The 19,808-nt window shown below is 40.9% G+C and overlaps 1 protein-coding gene across 1 annotated transcript in view; it reads left to right on the top strand.

Annotated features, from left to right (window-relative positions):
• ANO1 (anoctamin 1, calcium activated chloride channel) overlaps positions 1-8,393 on the top strand; it is a 47,704-nt gene extending 39,311 nt beyond the window's left edge. Inside the window, exons 22-26 of the mRNA XM_010011933.1 lie at positions 1,466-1,618; positions 3,735-3,787; positions 5,085-5,269; positions 7,052-7,157; positions 7,875-8,393. Of these exons, the coding sequence (XP_010010235.1) occupies positions 1,466-1,618; positions 3,735-3,787; positions 5,085-5,269; positions 7,052-7,157; positions 7,875-8,135 (758 nt within the window). The 3' untranslated portion in view covers positions 8,136-8,393. The remainder of the gene's footprint in view (positions 1-1,465; positions 1,619-3,734; positions 3,788-5,084; positions 5,270-7,051; positions 7,158-7,874) is intronic.
• The last annotated feature ends 11,415 nt before the right edge of the window (positions 8,394-19,808 follow it).

Genomic DNA, 19,808 nt, shown 5'->3' on the forward strand with positions numbered 1-19,808 from the left:
TCTTGGCAAGGCTGAGAACTGTTCAACGTAATGCCCTTAGTGGCATGGTTTAGTGGTAGTCTTGGCAGTACTGAGGTAAAGGTTGGACTTGATCTTAAGGGTCATTTCCAACCTAGTTGATTCTGTGATTCTATGATTCTGTAATGCTGTTTGCTACAGTATCTGGTGTTCCTGAAGGATCTTTCTTAAAATAGCAACTTTATTTAGTATTTTAAGGAATGACTAGGCAAAAATAGTGGTGAAGGGTAATGAAGTAAAATAACACCAAAAATTGGCATTCTCAGTAAATGCAGAGGAAAATTAGAATAGCTGATGACCTTAATGTTCAGAGTAGGGGAAACAGATTGAAATTTAATGGTACAAGCTACGAGGTCATGCTGTCAGTTCCTAAAAAGAAAAAAGATGCAGTTACTGAGATCAGAATTCGGAAGTAACAGAGGAAGAGAAAGGTGGGGCACTAACAGTACCAGGGTGAATATGATATCATTGTCATGTCCTCATCAGACAAAAGCAAATATGACCGCATGTTGTAGGAAGCAAATTGTTCCTAGTAAAGGCAAAGAATCACTCATGTCCTTTTTGAAGCCTGTAAGATTCTATACTTCAGGAGAGGAAGCTTCCAGTGGGAACAGGGAGTACCAAAAACCTGCTGGGTGGAGCATGGCACATTTATATAGAGCTCACACAGATGCTGCCATATTCCCACTCCTTCAGATCACTTCTGTACCAGTCTCACTGATGGCAAAATTGGTTTAGGAGTTTCTTTATCCATGATATTGAGCTGCTGGAGTGGCTCCAGAGAAGGGCAACAGAGCTGGTGAAGGGCCTGGAGCACAAGTGTGATGAGGAATGGCTGAGGGACCTGGTGGGGGGACAGGCTGGAGAAGAGAAGGCTCAGGGGGGACCTTATCACTCTCTACAACAACCTGATGGAGACAGGAGGTGGCTGGTCTCTTCTCCCAAGGGACAAGTGACAGGACAAGAGGAAATGACCTCAAGCTGTGCCAGGGGAGGTTTAGACTGGAGATTAGGAACAATTTCTTCCCCAAAAGGGTGTTCAGGCATTGGAACAGGCTGCCCAGGGCAGTGGTGGAGTCACCGTCCCTGGAAGTGTTCACAAACCGTGTAGACATGGCCCTTAGTGACATGGTTTACTGGTGGCCTTGGCAGTGCTGGAGAACAGTTGGATTTGATGATCTTAAAGGTCTTTTCCAACCCAGCTGATTCTGTGTTTCAGTGATTCTATGATTCTGGTTACTTTGCCTTGCCTTTTGCAAGAGGGGCAACTGGCCCTTTGGTGCTCAAATGGAACAGCAGTCAGGCAAACCCTGCCTGATGCCAAAAAATGGATTTAGTCTCACAGCACGTGTCATCTTGTTAGCATTTAATGGGATGGCAGTGACGGGACGATGCAATTTGGTAAATACTGAACACAGCAGATGAAATGGTTTCTTTTTCTTTCCAGTAATTCAGTTTGGGTTTGTAACTTTGTTCGTTGCATCCTTCCCACTGGCACCTTTGTTTGCTTTGTTGAACAACATCATTGAAATCCGTCTAGATGCAAAGAAGTTTGTTACTGAACTGAGGAGACCAGTAGCAGTCAGAGCAAAAGATATAGGTAAGTGCACATTTCTATTGTTATCCCTGTTTGTTTCTTCCTGGGTGTATGGCAGGATATTGTTATGCTGAGTTAGTTTCACTAACAGAAAGATATTTATAGGAAAATTCAAAAGATTAGACTATGCCTTAATTGTGAGTTCTCATAACTTATCAAGGATTTACTTTTAAAATAGAAACACCAGAGCTTGAATATTTTATTAAGCAAACAGTATCACTTTTCAAATCAAACTGATCAATACAATAGCGAAATATCTCACATGGTTCTGCACATCAACAGTCCTTCCTGGCAATGCAGTTTTCTTGCAGAAGCAAAAATTCCTGCATTTAATAGCTCTGGAGTGGGCCTGGAGACGTACCCTTGGGAATGAGAGAAGACTCAGAAGTCTGTGGGTAAATGTACCCCTTCAACCGTACTCAGCATTAATGTCTGAAGGGTGAAGCTGAAAGCTGCAGTGAATTTAGGTTGGTCTGGGCTCTGTGGCAGTACTGTGACAATAGACCAGTCCTCCCCCTACTATGGGGGGATAACAGCTATGTGTGTAATGAGAAGGAAACTGTTTCTCCCAAGTGTTGGTTACTTACGATTAAAAAGGTCATTAAAGTAACTGTTCATGTTACAGAACCACTCAGCCAGAGCAGTGGAGTTTGTGGTCTGTTACCAAACTCAGTGTTCATTCTGGTGTTGTGCAAGCAGAGATTTTCCTTGGGCTCATCCTTGTGCCCTCAGATCATCCTTCAGCTGAAGAATACACTGTGTATTAGCATGCTGTTGCCTTTACCACGTTGCTTTTGGGGTGTGCTGTGGCTGGCTCAGCTGATGCTGCATGTGAAGGTTGCTGGTGGAGATGTTAGGCAGGGTGTTGTTGGTTTTATGGTTGTGGTAAGGGTTTTGAGGTTTTTCATTTGGTTTTGAGAGGATGTTAATTACAATTTATTGCAATTCAATCCTGCTACTGCAGTTGAAAGAACCTCACTTCTTCCAGAGACAATCTGAAGTCAGAGGCTGTGAGATGGCCACAGACAAACCAGACGAGATTTTAGGGCAGGCATCAGCAGAATCAGGAAAGGGAGAAAGTCCCACCTGCTCAAGGCAGCGGGTAGCCACTGGCAGCAAACACAGATCTATCTCTGCTTCTACTGATACTGTAATATCTTTTCCTGAAGTTCAGTTCTGTACTTCTGACCTCCAGTTTTGTCCAGGCTAGCTTATTTCTGCTGTGCCAACAGACCAAAATTATATGAAGTATCAGTTACTTATCAAGCAAAGGATTTGGCCAGGCTGAAGGAGTCTTCCAGGGATGTCACTCTACGTAAAGCCTCCTACATCTTCCGTTTCAGACCCAGAATAGGAGAGTGGCTCATCAGGGCTGTAAACATGTGGATCTTGTAGCAGCCCTGGATTTCTTCATAAAGAAGCCTTTCAATGAGAAATGGGATCTGGAGAGGAGGAAGAGTCAGAGCTGGGGGGCTTCATGCGTCATCCTCAGACTAAATCTGGAGGGGTTGAATCTGGTTCAGCATGGGGTTGGTTGGTAATACATTTTGTATGCACAGAGCCCGTGCTGAGGAAACCTGTATCTGTGTGGTTTCTGGATGCAACTGGAAAAATCCCATCAAGTGGCTCCGCTGGAGCTTTGCTTTCTCAAAACTGAGCTAGGATCAAGAGTGATGAGAAGATGTAGGCAGATTCAGGTAGATCCTTAAAGCTGGTAAATCAGTATGTTCTGCACCATGTGTGTGGAAGTTCCAGCTCCTTATCTGTAGCTTTCTTATCCTCAGGCATTTGAGAAGTGTGAATGAAATTTTCTAATGTTTTTCTTTTCTACCTATGCAGGCATTCCTCTGTCTCGTACTTGCCTTTCTCTTCCTCAAAGAAGTTTTCAGGTTAAAACCTCCAAAATAATAGGTGCCTGAACATAGCTTTGAAGGACAGAGTTGGGCTCCCTTTAGCTACAGGTCACCAAATTAATCTCTTGTAATTTGTTCTTCTTTTAATTTAAAATATAACACTAGTTTGGCACAGTCATAAGTACTCCTAACACTGATAAATGAAAATGTAATTTATCTCATTTTAATGACTGGAACAGTATTTACGTGTTTGTCTCCTTCCTCAGGAATCTGGTATAATATCCTCAGAGGTATTGGAAAGCTTGCCGTCATCATAAATGTAAGTAATTTGGCATGAGTAACATTTTAACTCAATAGACCTGCTTTTCCATTCTGCTCTAGTAGTTTTATTTCAGTGTAAATCCTTTAAAATCAAGAAAGTAGAAGATTTAAATATTTTCTGAAATGTTAGAACATCCCAGCCCTTAGAAAATGTTAGCTCACTTTAATATATTAATGTATGTACTTATCTAATATTCTATATGAATAGACATCCACTGATCATCATTGTTTGTTTCATCAGATGAAACAAAAAAAGCTGAATAACAAGCTGAAAATATGTTTGAGATGCAGAAAAACAGGGGCCATGTAGGGCTTACAGCCACGTGTCCATGTGCCCTCATGGCTTTTCCACCATTATCCAGACTAGAAATCCCTTCATTTTGTCCACAGGTGTCTGTTGTACTATAGCCAAACCATTCTTTTGGTTATTTGGTAGACTGCCTTAATTTGTCTTTACCATTTCCTCTCTTTTCCTTTGGAAATAATGTCTCTATTTTTTTCTTTTCCTCCCTGTAGTCTTTCTTTGTCATTATCCAGTGTTATTTTTTGCCTCTTTGATCTATGTACTACCCCCTTTATCATAAAAGAAGTAAAACATTTTGTACTGTGTTTGTTCCGCATGTACATGAGATTAATGCCAGTGAGAATGTTTCATAAGAATGACAAATTAGAAGGGCTAAAGTTCTGAAGAGCTCAGCTGAACTGGCTCTCTTGCATTTTCTGTAGGATGTTTTTAGAAAGCCTTTTTAAATCACCAAATAAAATGCAATTTTGGGGCCATAAATACAAAACTGGGCTCAGCCTGCTAATCCTTTTCTCTTCATGGAGTTGAAATATATATCTGATTTTGCAATGCAGTGAGAATTTGAAGATTCACTTCACTGCCAGTTGTTTGTGGAACAGAAAAGTACTTGGAAATCAATCAGTTGGACCTTACACAATGCATTGGGGACAAGCTGTGGCTTATGTAGTGCCATATTTTGCTCTCCCCTGGTGCTTGGGGGTATGGCCACTTCATTCTCCAGTGAGTCCAAGTTGTTATCCAGGTAGAAATCTCAGTCAGCATGGAGCTATTCCACCTAATATTCTGCAACTCAGAAGAGTAAGCAGTAAATCCTACCTTTTTGCCACAGTGAATACTCAATTTTTAATGCCCTGTGGGCTGCAGTCTCCGCCTTTGTTTGCTAAAGCAGTCCCTGAGTTGCATGAGTTTGTTTGGACAAGACATACTTGAGGATATTATGAACTTAACCACTGCCTGAATGTTACGCTCACTCTTTATTCTTATGGCTTAGGCATTTGTGATCTCATTCACATCCGACTTCATTCCACGCCTCGTGTACCTGTATATGTACAGTGAGAATGGCACCATGCATGGCTTCGTGAACCATACACTATCTTCTTTTAATGTCAGCGATTTTCAAGCAGGAACAGCTCCCAACGACCCCATGGATCTTGGCTATGAGGTTCAGATATGCAGGTACTCTCTTCAATGATAACCAATTTTAAGTATTTTCACAGCTTACTAAGAATGGGACAAATTTTTACATTTCTGGGGCAGGTCCCTTGTATTTTCAAGACCTTTTTAGCACCTTGGTAGCCTTTTCTATCAGATGGATCCATTGCCTTGACCGTCTTGGCTCACATATTAAGCAACCACAAAACCTGCTTATTTTGGGAGACAGGGCTTATCATTGTTCCATTCAGTCTTTGTCCATGCAAAGATTTTTATTATTATGCATTCCTTTTTTTCAGGAAAGGAGATAAATGATGATAAAGAGCACAATGATGCTTTAAGGGAAGAAACTGATGTTACTCTGATATCGCGTTGTTGTATCTTGTGCTGTTCATACGATGTTTCTGTAGCAATTCCTGATGAGAGTAATAGTATCCTTAGCACTGAAACTTAAGACCTACTTAAATTGTTGTTCTACAGGAAATCTGCATGCTTCTAACAATATCTACATATTATTTTCATTTTTAAAGGAATTTATTATTGCATAGTTCAGCTTAGGAAGCAATCTAGGTCAGTGCTGAAATACACATTTAATCTAGGCTCCCTTAGATCTATATCACCTTCAGAACAAATGTTTTAACATTTAGAATTGGGGACCAAAGCCAAATAATAGTACCACAGACTGGTTTGAGTTGGAAGGAACCTTAAAGCTCATCCAGTTCCAACCCCTGCCACAGGCAGGGACGCCTTCCACTAGAGCAGGTTGCTCCAAGCCCCTGTGTCCAACCTGGCCTTGAACACTGCCAGGGATGGGGCAGCCACAGCTTCTCTGGGCAACCTGTGCCAGTGCCTCAGCACCCTCACAGGGAGGAGTTTCTGCCAAAGATCTCATCTCAATCTCCCCTCTGGCAGGTTAAAACCCTTCCCTTGTAATACAACAGCAAAAGCATTTATGCCAGCAAAACTAAAAGGAGGATAAATGGGGTGCAGGAAAAGAGAACAAGGAGGGAAGAGACATTTCAAGGAGGAAAAAAGAAAAAGCTGACTAGCTTTGCTTGCTTTTGCTTTCTCCTGGTGATCTCCAGGCACAGGATTAATGAGGTTGGCAAACATATTTTTAGCACAGAACTTGTGGAACAGAAGTATCAGTGTCGTGGTCCAATATAAAAATGCCAGTTTTATTTGCTTTCTACTTCCAGCCTCTTTCTTTTTCCCATCCCATCCTTTCTTTCATATCCCAAGGGTTTTTAAACCATTTGAAAACATGGAGCCCTAATTCATTCAACATAGGAAGGATTTAAAGTTAGTGTATTTTTCTTGGTCCCATTTCTAACAAGTAATTGTTGATGAACTCATGGGTTTTCTGTGAGCAACAAATAAGGCAAAATTCTCATCTTCTCTCTACATGGCAAACTTGAGCTGATCATGAGCAAGAACACCACACAGTATAACACACCCCATGGACCTGAGATCAGTGTTTGTTTTTAAAATTAGTCTTAAAAATATAGGTTGAGTTGGGTTTTACCAGTCTTAAAATAAATTATCTGTGCAATTTACTCCATCTTTATGCAGAATTGGTATTATTTGTACTAATCAGAGGGTATTAAGATGGAAGACCTTTAATCTGGAGTACAGCTTGAGGGCTGTGGGAGGCTTTCAGCTGTTAAGAGGTTAATAATGTCTCATACTGTAACAGTAAACTTCTTTTTAGAAGGTTTGATTTCCTGTTCAACCCTTTGGTATTAATTGCTCATGGTGCTAAAATTTCTGAATGACATCACTGATTTACTGAGTCTTGTTTTGCAGATACAAAGATTATCGAGAACCCCCCTGGTCTGAAAACAAGTATGACATTTCAAAGGATTTCTGGGCTGTCCTAGCAGCAAGATTAGCATTTGTGATAGTTTTCCAGGTAGGTTGTACTGCTGGCACTTTCTATCTGAGAAAGAAAACGAGTTACGCTGTTTCTTTAGCTACGTAAGGCAAGCCACCTTTGGAAATAAGTTATTAGGCCAAAAATATCATGACCTTTCTCAGCTGCCCATCCTCATTCACCCTCTTCACCCACCCAGATCCAGGTATATCCTCAGTGGAAAAATTCATCCCTGGGGATTCCCAGAACCAGTTTGATGCAGAAGCAACAGAATGACCTTAGTGAGCAGCAAAGCGCAATGCTAAGACTAATTAGGTCCCACGAATTTCTCCAGGGGAACAACAACAAATTCACTGAAGCAGCATCGATTTAATCCCAGATCATTTCTAAACCTATCCAAGAAATGAAATGTCCAAAATTTCCCAAGTTAGAATTTTTAAATCGGGAACATTTCGTTGGAATGCATTTTACCAGCTTGCATCGTTTTACCTCTTGCTGTTTGCTTCTGCCCTTCTGATGTGAAACCTGTAGGCCAGTACGTAAGACAAGAGATCTGTGCCTGCCATTTTTCTCTACTTCTAGCAAGGACTTGAGGTGAATTTGGCTTAGTATCAGGCTTGTGACATGCAGTTGAGCCCAACTTAAGTACTGTCCTTTCTTCATTCTTCCTTCCTAAGTACACTGAGAATGGCCCCTTCCCGTACAGTCATCCTTTCATTTAATCTTGCTGACATGTTCTCACAATTTCATTTTCAGAACTTGGTCATGTTTATGAGTGAATTTGTTGACTGGATTATCCCAGACATTCCCAAGGACATTAGTCAGCAGATTCATAAAGAGAAAGTTCTCATGGTGGAGGTCTTCATGAGAGAAGAGCAAGGGAAGCTGCAGATGCTAGAAACCTGGAAAGAAAAGGACAAGAAAAAAGGTGGAAATTGTAACAATCACAGCCCCAAACTCCCCAGGAGTCACAGTGGGAGCTTGTCCTCCTGCCATTCATACCCTCTTGATGTCTAGGAGAGGAGGGAGTTGAGTATGTTGGGGCATTCCACTGATACACAAACCACGTGTAAGGGGCAGGACTCGATTAACAGACAACCTGGTGCATGTTGAAGGATGTGCTGCCATTTTACTCCCATCTTTGTGAGAAATGCTCTTCTTACAAACATGGAGGACCACAACCTATTTCTTATAATCTGTTCTTTCTTTTGCACAAGCAGCAATGCAGGGAATTTTTGTATTTCATCATTAGATAACACTATTGACGGTGATGTGCATTAAGAAATGCAGGTACTTAGTATGTCTTGATAGAGATATTCTCTGAGAATCTGACTGTAGCCTATTAATTAAGTAATTAAAGGTAAATTTTAAGTGATAATAATACTAGTAATTTAAAATATTTTTGGAACCCCAGGCTTGAAGGTCTATAGGGTAACTCCATAAAGTGTATGCAAAATCAGCTTCAGAGTGTGCCCTAGTATTCCTTTTGGCAGGACAGACACCATGTAAAGCCTACCAGACTGACTTGCTTTCCATAACAGGCTTTAGTTCTGCTGGCAGACATCCGTGTGTGACCCTGGAGGTGTGAAACAAGCACCGGGGCACTGCCCTCTTCAGAAACATCACAAAAGTGAACCTGGTAAAATTCTTTCTTACCAGCGCAGGGCTGATGTGGATATGAAGGTGCCCCAGCTGTGTGTGTGCAGAACCCCAGCAGCTCCTTGCTCATGGCCAGGCAGCAGCAGCACAACTCTGGAGATCCTCCCAGCAGGTAGATGATCACACAGTGTTTGGTTAAATGCCCTGAATTCATGAGCACATGTAGAACCCTGCCTAGTACTCGGACACTGGTGTTGCTGAGGAAATTTCCTTTTCCCATTAATTTAGCACATCCCTTTCTCAGCCAGGCTTTTCTCTGTAGTCCTCTATCCTCTGCAGGAGAGGTTTTCACAGCCAGTTGTTCCTGCAGACGTTCTGCTGTTGAATGGCACTTCAAGGAGGCTGTGCCAGAGGGGTAAATCCAAACCACATCCCGCTTACTATCCTCAATGGAAGTTTTGCCTGCACTGGGGCTACAGGACCAGACCGTCAGTTAATCACAGGACTTTTCTTTTGTCTTAAAATACTCTATCTTTTGTACAAGGAGCTTCATTAAAGTAGAAGTCTAAAATCCTGACTTACAATGCCTAGCTAAATCCCATCAATACACCTCTTTTGAAGCATAGGACATTTTAGGTTTGCTTTGTCAAATGACAAAACTGCACTTCCAAATAATATTGGTGCAATTAACCTCCTTTCTTTTACTGCTTTTTCTTGTCCATGGCACTTATATTACAAATATCAAACTGAAGAATAAAAGAAAAATGAAAGTTTTCTTTAAAGTCTAACTACTGTATGGTTTGTTACAAAACCAAACATCAAAAGACTGTTTTCAACAGAAGTTAGTTATCTCCTTTTTCCTTTTCTTTTTTCTTTGCAAAACTAATTTAAAGATTAATACTAGAACTTTAAAAAAGACAAATGCCATATTTAGCTTTTGATATATTTATTTGTTTTAAAGTATGTGATAAACTTGATATATTTCTGTAGTCTGTCCAAAGAAGGTACCAGAAAAGTAATTACGTGGAAGAAAGAAAATGGTATTAACCAAATATTCTTGAAGCTTATTTAAGATATTGATCCAACCAAAGATTTTTATTAATAAAGGGCTTATATTTTGTTAACTCTTGTTTCTGCTGTATTTTGACTTGCAGGAATGTCACTATTTTAAAAATTTGTAACCTTGATTTGTAAATTTGATAGCTTATGACTGCAGGGACAAATCCTGCCTGATCTATTCACACAAGTATTATTCCCGGTAGTACTTACTAGATCAGGCCCACTGACTGCAATAGGACTGTGAGTGGGAATAGATCAAGCAGAATTCTTTCTGTACATCCATGTTCTTCCTCTCATTCCTTGGTACCCAAACGATCCAGAAGAAAGCCAAATGTGAACTACCTATTCTGAAGATAAATCTTTGGGGAACCACCTCAAAGGGGATTTTATCTGTAAATACTTATCCAAAAGTATTCCCGACTTAATACTGACATTCCTGTAAATGGTAGAACTATATCCTCAACACATATTTATCCGAATTGTTCATTATTTGCTGAAATCATGAAATAGTAACAGTTGCTTATACTTTCTTTTGTACAGTAAATCGTTTGAAATAGAATTTTGTATATATAAAACCCCTGTATTACTACTTAGAGAACTATAAAACTTTCATGGAATCATTTTTTAAGAAAAACAAATATATATAAAATGTGGTTTAGTTTGTTGTGGGGTTTTTGTTGTTTGTTTGCTTTTCTTTTTTTTTTTATTTTTTATTTTTTATTTTTTCCCTTTGAATACTTACTTGAAATAAATATGCAAGAGTTTCTCCTGTGGGACAGGTTCTGTACCCAATCCGCCTTGGGCTCTGAGCATGCAACTGAGTACTGTTTGATTTGAGAAATGCAGAAATTCGTGTTGCAGTTCGCTCCAAACTGGACCTATGATACCCTTTCCAGTGCTCTTTGTGTACTTGGACAGCAGAGGCCAGAACTGAGATTTGCAGGTACCAACTACATCATTTACAGACAGCTTCCCCACAACATCCAAGGTAAATCTTGTGTTTGGGCTGCTTTAGATCCCCACTTTGGTATGAAGTGAATCCCACCTAAAATGGGAGAGCACAAAAAGAGGTTTGGCTGCCAGCACTGACCTAAACACTGAATATTAACTGATGGATTTTACCCTGGGAGCTTTAACTTGCTTCTGATTTTAGTCTTAGGCACTTAGCAGGATATAACATGTAAGAACTTTCAGTAAGACATTTGAAATGGGCTTGCAACAAGGAAGAATGCTGTTTGGTTTGCTCATTTCAACTGAAAAATGCATTCATTCTTAAGAATGAAATGATAAAACCGAAGGAATGAAACTCGCGGATTCCTTCGGCTGCATCTTGCTGAATTCGGCTCTGAAGGGAAGTAACTGAGGAAGCAGAAAGGCTCCACTGTGTATGTCACATCTTTAATGCCTTGTGGGACCTGTACAAGTAAAGCTGGGCTCAGGACCTGACCTGCCCTTTCCAATTTTCTCTCCTTCTCCCATTTAAAGTGGCTTCATGCCAATTCTTGCCTTTTAACGGGAAAATATTAGTGCTCTAACTAACAAAATTTAGTTAGAAGTGGGAATTCTGTTCCGAGGTAGTGGATATGAAAACCAGAAGCAGGTAAATCTCTGTCTAGTTGGTAACTGGTTTGGTTTTGTCAGTTCTTGAAGACAAAATAGTAGCTAGGGGCTCATTAGGTATTAGGAAATCATCCTGTCAGCACAATAGGGTGGGTACGAGTCTGAATCTTCTGAATTTCCATGTCATTGTGTTTCTAAGATACTGTCTTACAAATATTTTGCAGTCTTAAATAGCTTAAGGGTGAATAAGTCTCACGTCAAGGCACAGACACAATTTATTCTATTTTTAAACCCTCCATGCTCTCTGGTCCTGAGCTGTTAATGATCTTTTTGGCTGCTGTGATTTCCAATAAGCAATAATAAAATTATATACTTTTCATCTTACCACCTCAGGAGTCTGAACTCTCCTGAAGTTCCATAGATCACTTGAGTGCATTTGTATTTTCCTATGAAGTTTTCAGAGCAAGCAACATTTTTTTCCCCTTTTGCCGCTGAAGAAACTGTATCTTCAAATTTATATGGATTCCATTCAAACTCTGCTTTAGTTCTCTGCACATTTGAGTACTATTTATTCCATGACCAAAGACAATATGCCATTTTTAGTACAGCACAGAAAAAAAAATGTTCTTTTTTTAACCTCCTTTTTTTAGCCTAGCAGGCCTTTTGTGAAGAAGAAACTACTAATGTGGCTTCTTTTTAATTTTAAGCTCCTTCCTTAATAATACCATGCATGCCACCTGAGTCAAGGCCACCTGAAGCCAGAGAAAGTATTTCCTTTGATTCCCATTGACTGCAGCGCACCTTACATGAGACTAAGCATTGCTTCTTGATAAGTTATAATAAGAATTTGTGACACTGGGTACTTTTATAACACAGAGTGTCAGGTAAAGCCAAAATACATTCATTCAGCTGAGCTGTGCAAGCAGCAAGGAAGTTGTGCTACTTTCCATGAGGTAAAAGACTCAGAAAATCAAAGACATGATACAGTCACATGAACTTCATTCCACAAGTTTGAAAGTTTTGAGGTCACAGCTTTCATTTTTCTGTGGGAAAGAAGTCATGCTCAAAGGGGAAACGTATCCATATGGATGCTCCTGAGAAAAAGAAACAAAATATTTAGGGAAATTCTTGTGCTGAAGAAGCTTAACAGTGTAACAAAGTCCATTTTTCAGAGTTAAGTGTGGGTATTGAGCCGCCTTCCTTAGAGCAGAAGAAAAGGTTATTCCTTGGTTTCACTTCTAAATGAAAAAAAGAATAGTCATCTTCTCTAGTTCAAATATAAGAATGGAGGCTAGGAAAAAGGTGCAAATAGGGAAAGTATCATCAGGTCATCAGACGGCTTTTGCTAAGGTTTTTGTTGGTCTTGTGTTCAGCTGGAAGATGGAAGGCTTTGGTCATAGAACGGTTTGGGTTGGAAAGGACCTTAAAGCTCCTCCAGTTCCAACCCCCCACCATGGGCAGGGACACCTTCCTCCAGACCAGGTTGCTCCAAGCCTCCTCCAACCTGGCCCTGAACACTTCCTTTGGAAGGAAACGGCTGAAGAATAAAAACGAGAAGACCTCTCTGACATTAGCGAGGACTTGGTGACTGTGCTGCCTGCTTTAAACCGTCATCGTGGGACAGTGCTAACAAGCATGGAATTCCCGTCTGTCCTGGTAGAAGCATGTAATTGGATGAACAGCTCACATTTCTTAATATGTGAATCTTCAAAAGACATCTGCAGATAAAGAAGGTAGGTAATTACAAGTAGTCAGCCATCAGGTGGGAAAGTACTAAATCTTAGCAGGCTAAAAGTATTCTGAGTCTCCTGCATGACCTCCCAGGTCAGCAGCTCTGCAGTCTGGTGGGTTCTGGGCCACACTCCTAGATCTACTGAGGGATTTTACTCTACTCAGGCACCCTTGGGAGTGGGAGGAAGTTGGGAGCAGGGAAAGAACAGTGGAAGTCCTGAGAGTAAATGAATGTGAATGTCAGTTACATCATCTTCCTGGCTTCAAAGAGGAAAAGAAGTAAAACCGAGACTCAGTTCTGAAATCCTACTAATTCTCTTCCCTTGCCTTTTTGAATTTTACTTCTGAAACTAAATTTCTCTGCCTCTTTATGATGCTTGGTTTTTAGCTCTGACCAAAGAGACCAGTAGAGCTAAGCTGGTAATCATCTTGAGGTAGTCTTGTGGATAGGAAATGATAGGTAATAACTTCCAGGTTCAGATACTTGGCAAAGATGTTACGCGGGCTACTTGTGCTTTGAAAAGCCTCACTCCAAAACTGGTGAGTAACAGCAAAGCCATATGTCTGTATGTATATTTGAGAGACAAGGGTGAGCCTGGGTCTGACCTCTTGTTGCAAGTCACTTGATGTCAGTGGTATCTCTTAACAAGAGCTTTTCAAGAAAAAAGAAATTGCAGGACGTTATTCTTTTGAGGGCAGGCAGACAAAGCTGTGGTGTTTATAACTTAAAGAATCATAGCATCGCAGAACGGTTTGGGTTGGAAGGGACCTTAAAGCTCATCTAGTTCCAAACCTCTGCCACGGGCAGGGATGCCTCACAGTAGACCAGGTTGCTCAAGGCCCTGCCCAACCTGGCCTTACTTCCTTACTTCTCAAGTATACAGACCGGAAGGAAAATATGTAAATGCTATATGTTGTATTATACTAATCCAATATTCTCTCAGTAAGTCATTCTCCTCCCTAGAGTTTTCACCTCTGGGAACAAGTTTCCCTTATGTTTGTGTACGAAAATGAGCTCCAAATGGTGTCTTAAGACTAGCTTCTATCTGGTTCTGCCTAGAACCCTAGCTCAAATCAAAGTGTTTCTTTAGAGAATGGAAAACAATATTTCCCCCCTGAAGAATCAAGGAAGAGGGATGACGAAATCAGATTTGCTTTCTTATTTATTATATCTAAATCCCCTATGAGTAACTAACCTACTCATATCCTGTGTCACTGACTGCTTGAACAAAACTATTCATGTTTCAAAAGGAAATGAGCACTCTGGATAATAACGGTACTGTGTTCAAGCAGACAAGGCACTCCCTGCCTAATTGGATTGGAAAGAAACCCTTACATCTTCCAACTTCAGTGACAGAGAGATAATGACACAGATGGAAAATACCGTATTGGCACATGCTTGAGGGGAAGAACAGATAACCACTGATCTTTCCTCAAATGGGTAATTTCACTGCCAATCACAGATATATAAGGTAATACTTGTTCTAAGGAAATGTATCCCTTATATCCTCTTGGTTTGTCATTATCTCCAGTCACTGTAATGAGCTGAGTTTAACTCAGAAATCCCATCCCTGGCAATGTTCTAGGCCAGGTTGGACAGAACTTGGAGCAACCTGGTCTACTGGATGGTGTCCCTGTCTATGGCAGGGGATTGGAACTGGATGAGCCTTAAGGTCTCTTCCAACCCAAACCATTCCACAATTGTATGAAATCAAGCAAGTATGGCCAGGCTCATTCCTTTATGTTTATTAAAGCGAAAAATTAGTAACTCTGGAAGATATTTAGAGACCAAGACACTTTCTAGTCTGAAAAGAGGCTGGATGCAGAGACACGGCTGGGAAAAGGTTACGCTTTTCACACCACTTTCATGACAATGACCAGGTCCAAAGCAGAATCTGTTAGTACAGAAGGGATTAGTGCTGGAATATTCACAGACATAAAAAATAAATTCCTGCCTCTCCTTTTCCAACTGCAAGTGCTGCTGTACTTGGTAAGGAAAGGCAAAAAACCCCTTCCTTAGTTGGGAAGATTGAGCCCTGTGGTATAGGAATATTTGTGTGTTTGGAAGAAATACTTCCAAATGGTTCAAACTAGTGCAAAAAAGACCCATGTTCTGCAAAATCATAGAATCACAGACCAGTTTGGGTCAGAAAGGACCTTAAGATCATCTAATTCCAACCCCCTGCCATGGGCAGGGACACCTCACATTAGACCATGTCATGTAATTAAAGTTACTCTAAACTTTTTTATAGCTGCTCTGAATATTGTATTTTCCAATGCAAAGAAGAGTGAAGAAAAACACCTCCATTTATTTTCTAACCAAGAAAATAAATCTTAACATGGTAAGTATTTACCTTTTCCTGTTTTTACTGGGCTTGGGAACTAGCAATACATTAGCTCAGGAAAATAAAGGACAAATAAAGAACCTTTCAAGCCTGGCATCAGAACCACTGGATTCTTTGCCTGGGTGAATAGCAACTTCCAGTTCTATCTTAACTTGGTTGGCTTCATTCTCAGTCAGCCACAGAGCCCACCACTATGCCATGTGGCACAGTCCCGACAATGGTTTTGAGAGTCAATGGGCCAGAGAGAGTGTTGGACACACAAATGACCTAAGTCCAGTGGCTCTTCTTCACCCTAAGGGAGCTATTTTGCCTACAGACCCATGCTAGTATCTTTATGGAGTTCTGTTATAGCACAGCAGAAGACAGGTGTGTGGACGTGCCCTGGCATAAATTAACACAAGACTTCACATCCCTGGATCATACTCTGACATAGGTTTATCTGCAGGAGGAAATTGCTCAGAACACCTGCCTTACATGGTGATTCTGAGGTAACCCTCAGAGAATAGACACTTCCAATGCTCTTCTCATGTCGGCTGAGACTCATTTCAGCAGGGAGAAGTTCTCCCCTGTGAGGGTGCTGAGGCGCTGGCACAGGTTGCCCAGAGAAGCTGTGGCTGCCCCATCCCTGGCAGTGTTCAAGGCCAGGTTGGACACAGGGGCTTGGAGCAACGTGGTCTAGTGGAAGGTGTCCCTGCCACTGGCAAGGGGTTGCAACAGAATGGAACTGGTTCATTCCTTCCGATCCAAACTGTTTTATGATTCCATAACTCAAAAGAAATTTAATGATCATTCACTGCTGTTGGGGGAGGGTTTTTTACTTCCTCCCTGGCTTACTTCACAACAGCATTCCAATGCAGACAACCATCGTTTTCTGTTTTCTCTGTTCTTCTGGTTTTCCAAGTGCTAAATTGATATTGCAGAGCTTCAGTAATAAATATGGTTTAGAAGAATGAAATGTGCTGGTCTAACGTATACACATAGCTTTACTGGCATGTGAAATGTTTGTCTGAATGATTTCATACTTACATGGTATGATGAAAATTCACTAAAAAAATAGGTAGAAAGTCAAGTCAGAGGTTTTTAGCTGGAGAAAATAAACAAAAGTCCGTAATTTTCACCCTTCCCCTAAAGTTAAACTGATTTTTTCTGCCAACAATAACACAACAGAACTATATCAACAGCATTACATCAACACTTCTTCTGTTTCGATATTAAGTTCAAGCATCTGTTAACAACTTATTGCTTGTTGTTGTTGTTACTTGGCCAGATCTTTTCTATGTATACAACCTATTCATGTGGGAGTTCACTTTCTTATCAATACTTATTTACTTTTCCCACACTCTGCTTCTAATTTTCTCCCTTTCAACACACAATAATTTGACATTTCTTATAGGCCCTTTTGTCACAGGCAGTTTTCTCCTAGAATCCTAAGTCTCTTCACAGATTTAAATTCTTTGCTAGAGCAGTTCCTTCTGTGCTAGATGTTATAGCAACAGAGAGGTAATATCTGATAAAAAAACCCCATGGATGGATCAGTTAATTCACAACAGAAAAGCTGTCTTTGCTGAAAACATGCATTTTAGGAGTTTGCAAACAATGAATGAGAGGCATTGGATAATTGTATCAAGCAATTTTATGGAAATCAGTTTATTAACTAGGGAAGTAAAAAAGAAAGCAAGCTTCCTAATTTCCTTGAGAGGAAAAAGTCAGTTATAATCAAAAGAAGTGTACAACTGATTGGACCTCAGAAGAGAAACAATTTCTTAGCACTGAGACAGGATGAAACAGGTCTAGTCTATGCAAAGGAGCTTGTCCAGAACTGTCAGAGATGAGAGTTTTAAATCTTCCCTGGGTTCTTTACTATAGATTTGTCTGATAAAGTTAGAAATGTTATCCAAGTGGCTTCATTTAAAAACACTGTAGATTCAAATAGTCCAGTTTCTATGGACTTGGGTGACAAGAAACTGCACCCCATCATGTTTTTCATTACTCAAAAGGGCAAAAGCACCCCCCTCTCTACCTGCAGGGCTTTAGAAACCAACATGCTGACCATCCACAAGGTGTGCATCAGATTGTTCTTGTCATAATGGAATGCCTTGAATTTTGATGCCATGTACACTGTATGGATCTTCCCCCATTTCCTTCCACTTACTAAAAGAAGCAGCAAGGACCACTTTGACAATTTGACCTCCCCCTTAACAATCAGCCCAGCTGATCTGTTAAGTACCATTAAGCAGCTTGTAAAGAACGAGTAGTAGATCAGCAAGCTCTCCTTGACTTGATTCCAGCTTCCACCTCTGAAGACACCTACTGACTTACTTCTTCATTCTGCATATTATTTAAAGAAACTACACTGTCAAGACTGTCAAGATATAATCACAGAATGATTTGGGTTGGAAAGGACCTTAAGATCACCTAGTTCCAACCCTCGGTCATGGGCAGGGACAACTTCCACACCCAAGGCTCTGTCCAACAAGATACAATCCTGATCCATTGAGTTTCACCTCTCTCTGCTATGTGAAACTAGATGGGAGATCTTGCAGAAGCACATTCTTTGCACTTGACAAACCCAGAGCAGAGTTTTACCCTCATGCAACTGGACTGAACTAAGAGTGGTTCAATTTAAGCTTTAAACATATCATATTTGCAAACATAACAAATTTAAGCTTTAGAAATATCAAAGGTAAGCAAAGTAGGTATGAAGCAGTAGGTATGTAGCTCAGAACAAAAGCAAACAAGAAGAATATAGGTACTAACACTGGAAACTAACTCTAACCTTGCTGTGGGCCTCAGGAAAGAGAGATTTCTTTGAATATCTGTGTTACCATCTCTGATTTGAGCACACCATGAACTGTGCTGTAGTTGCTCTGTTGCAACCAGCATCTGAAGTTGCTCGTTTAAAACTAGTTGTGGTGTGTAAACAGCAGGCTGCAAGCATATCCATGTTGGAGAATAGGGGCTGGCTGAGAAAAGAAAGCAAGCTGTTAATATTTACAGAAAACTATCAAGAGTAAGTTGTTTGAGAGAAAGAGAGAAAAACAGACATCAAAGGTAGACTTAGCAACTTGTATACTTGTTAATGAGCACCAACAGGAAGTCAGACTACATCAGAGGCATTGCAGTACTTGCAGAAACTGAGACATCTCCACAGCCCCACAGCAGAACAGAGTATGATGCTAATGCAAAGAAGGGACAGCCAGAAATGCAGGATGCCTTGGCTGGAAAACACAAAGCATCTGCTAAATTTTCCATGCAAACTTACCACAGAATCATAGAATCCCAGAGTGGTTTAGGTTGGAAGGGACCTTAAAGCTCATCCAGTTCCAACCACCTGCCACAGGCAGGGACACCTTCCACTAGACCACATTGCTCCAAGCCCCTGTGTCCAACCTGGCCTTGAACACTGCCAGGGATGGGGCAGCCACAGCTTCTCTGGGCACCCTGTGCCAGCGCCTCAGCACCCTCACAGGGAAGAGCTTCTGCCTAAGAGCTCATCTCAATCTCCCCTCTGTCAGGTTAAAGCCATTCCCCCTTGTCCTGTCCCTACACACCCTTGTCCCAAAGCCCCTCTCCAGGTTTCTTGTAGCCCCTTTAGGCACTGGAAGCTGCTCTAAGGTCTCCCCTTAAGGAGCCTTCTCTTCTCCAGGCTGAACCAGTCCAGCTCTCTCAGCCTGTTGTCAGCTGTTATTGTGGTCACCTGTGGTTTAATACAGCCATATGCCTTTTACCAAAACATCGACTATTCAGGGCACATGGATTAAAATACAGCTTTTTAAAGCAGTCTTGAACCCTCCCAAGCAACCTTTCAGCCACCCCACATACATTCATCCACCCTGACAGAGGTCTCCAAATAGGTGTTTGTGGCCTGAATGTCCTGGTGACCTCACCAAGAGCTCTGCACATATGAACCTGTTCTTTACTCTCTTTGCCCTGCTCCTTTCACACAAGAGATGAAGTCAAAGGCTCGATATGAAACACTCCCAGGCTTCGAGCTCCCTCTGCAGTATTTTGCAGTGAATCGTCTTGCCTCGAGAAACCAATTCTTTGGTCAGGAACTGGATCATCCACAACACTTAATTTCCGGGAAACCTCCGCTGAAATCTGAGCTGGTCTAACAAATCATTTCTATATAGTTTGATTCTGATGTGGAGCAGTTATGATCTGTTGACCCTGGCAAATACTTGCTTTGTTAAAGTCCCTCAAACCTCTTTCAAAGGAAATAACTGGAGGAAAGCAAGTCGCTTGGGTATTTTCAGCTGTCAATGTGTCAAAGTAGAGTTAACAGGTCCAATTCAGACATAATAAAAGGGACTACTAAATCACGATGCCAGGCATTAAGAGTGACTTTAAAAGCATTTAAGTGATGATTTATATCTTATTTAAATGATGATTTGTA

This window comes from Nestor notabilis, unplaced genomic scaffold, assembly GCF_000696875.1.
Source record: "Nestor notabilis isolate BGI_N333 unplaced genomic scaffold, ASM69687v1 scaffold383, whole genome shotgun sequence".
NCBI classification, from domain to species: domain Eukaryota; kingdom Metazoa; phylum Chordata; class Aves; order Psittaciformes; family Psittacidae; genus Nestor; species Nestor notabilis.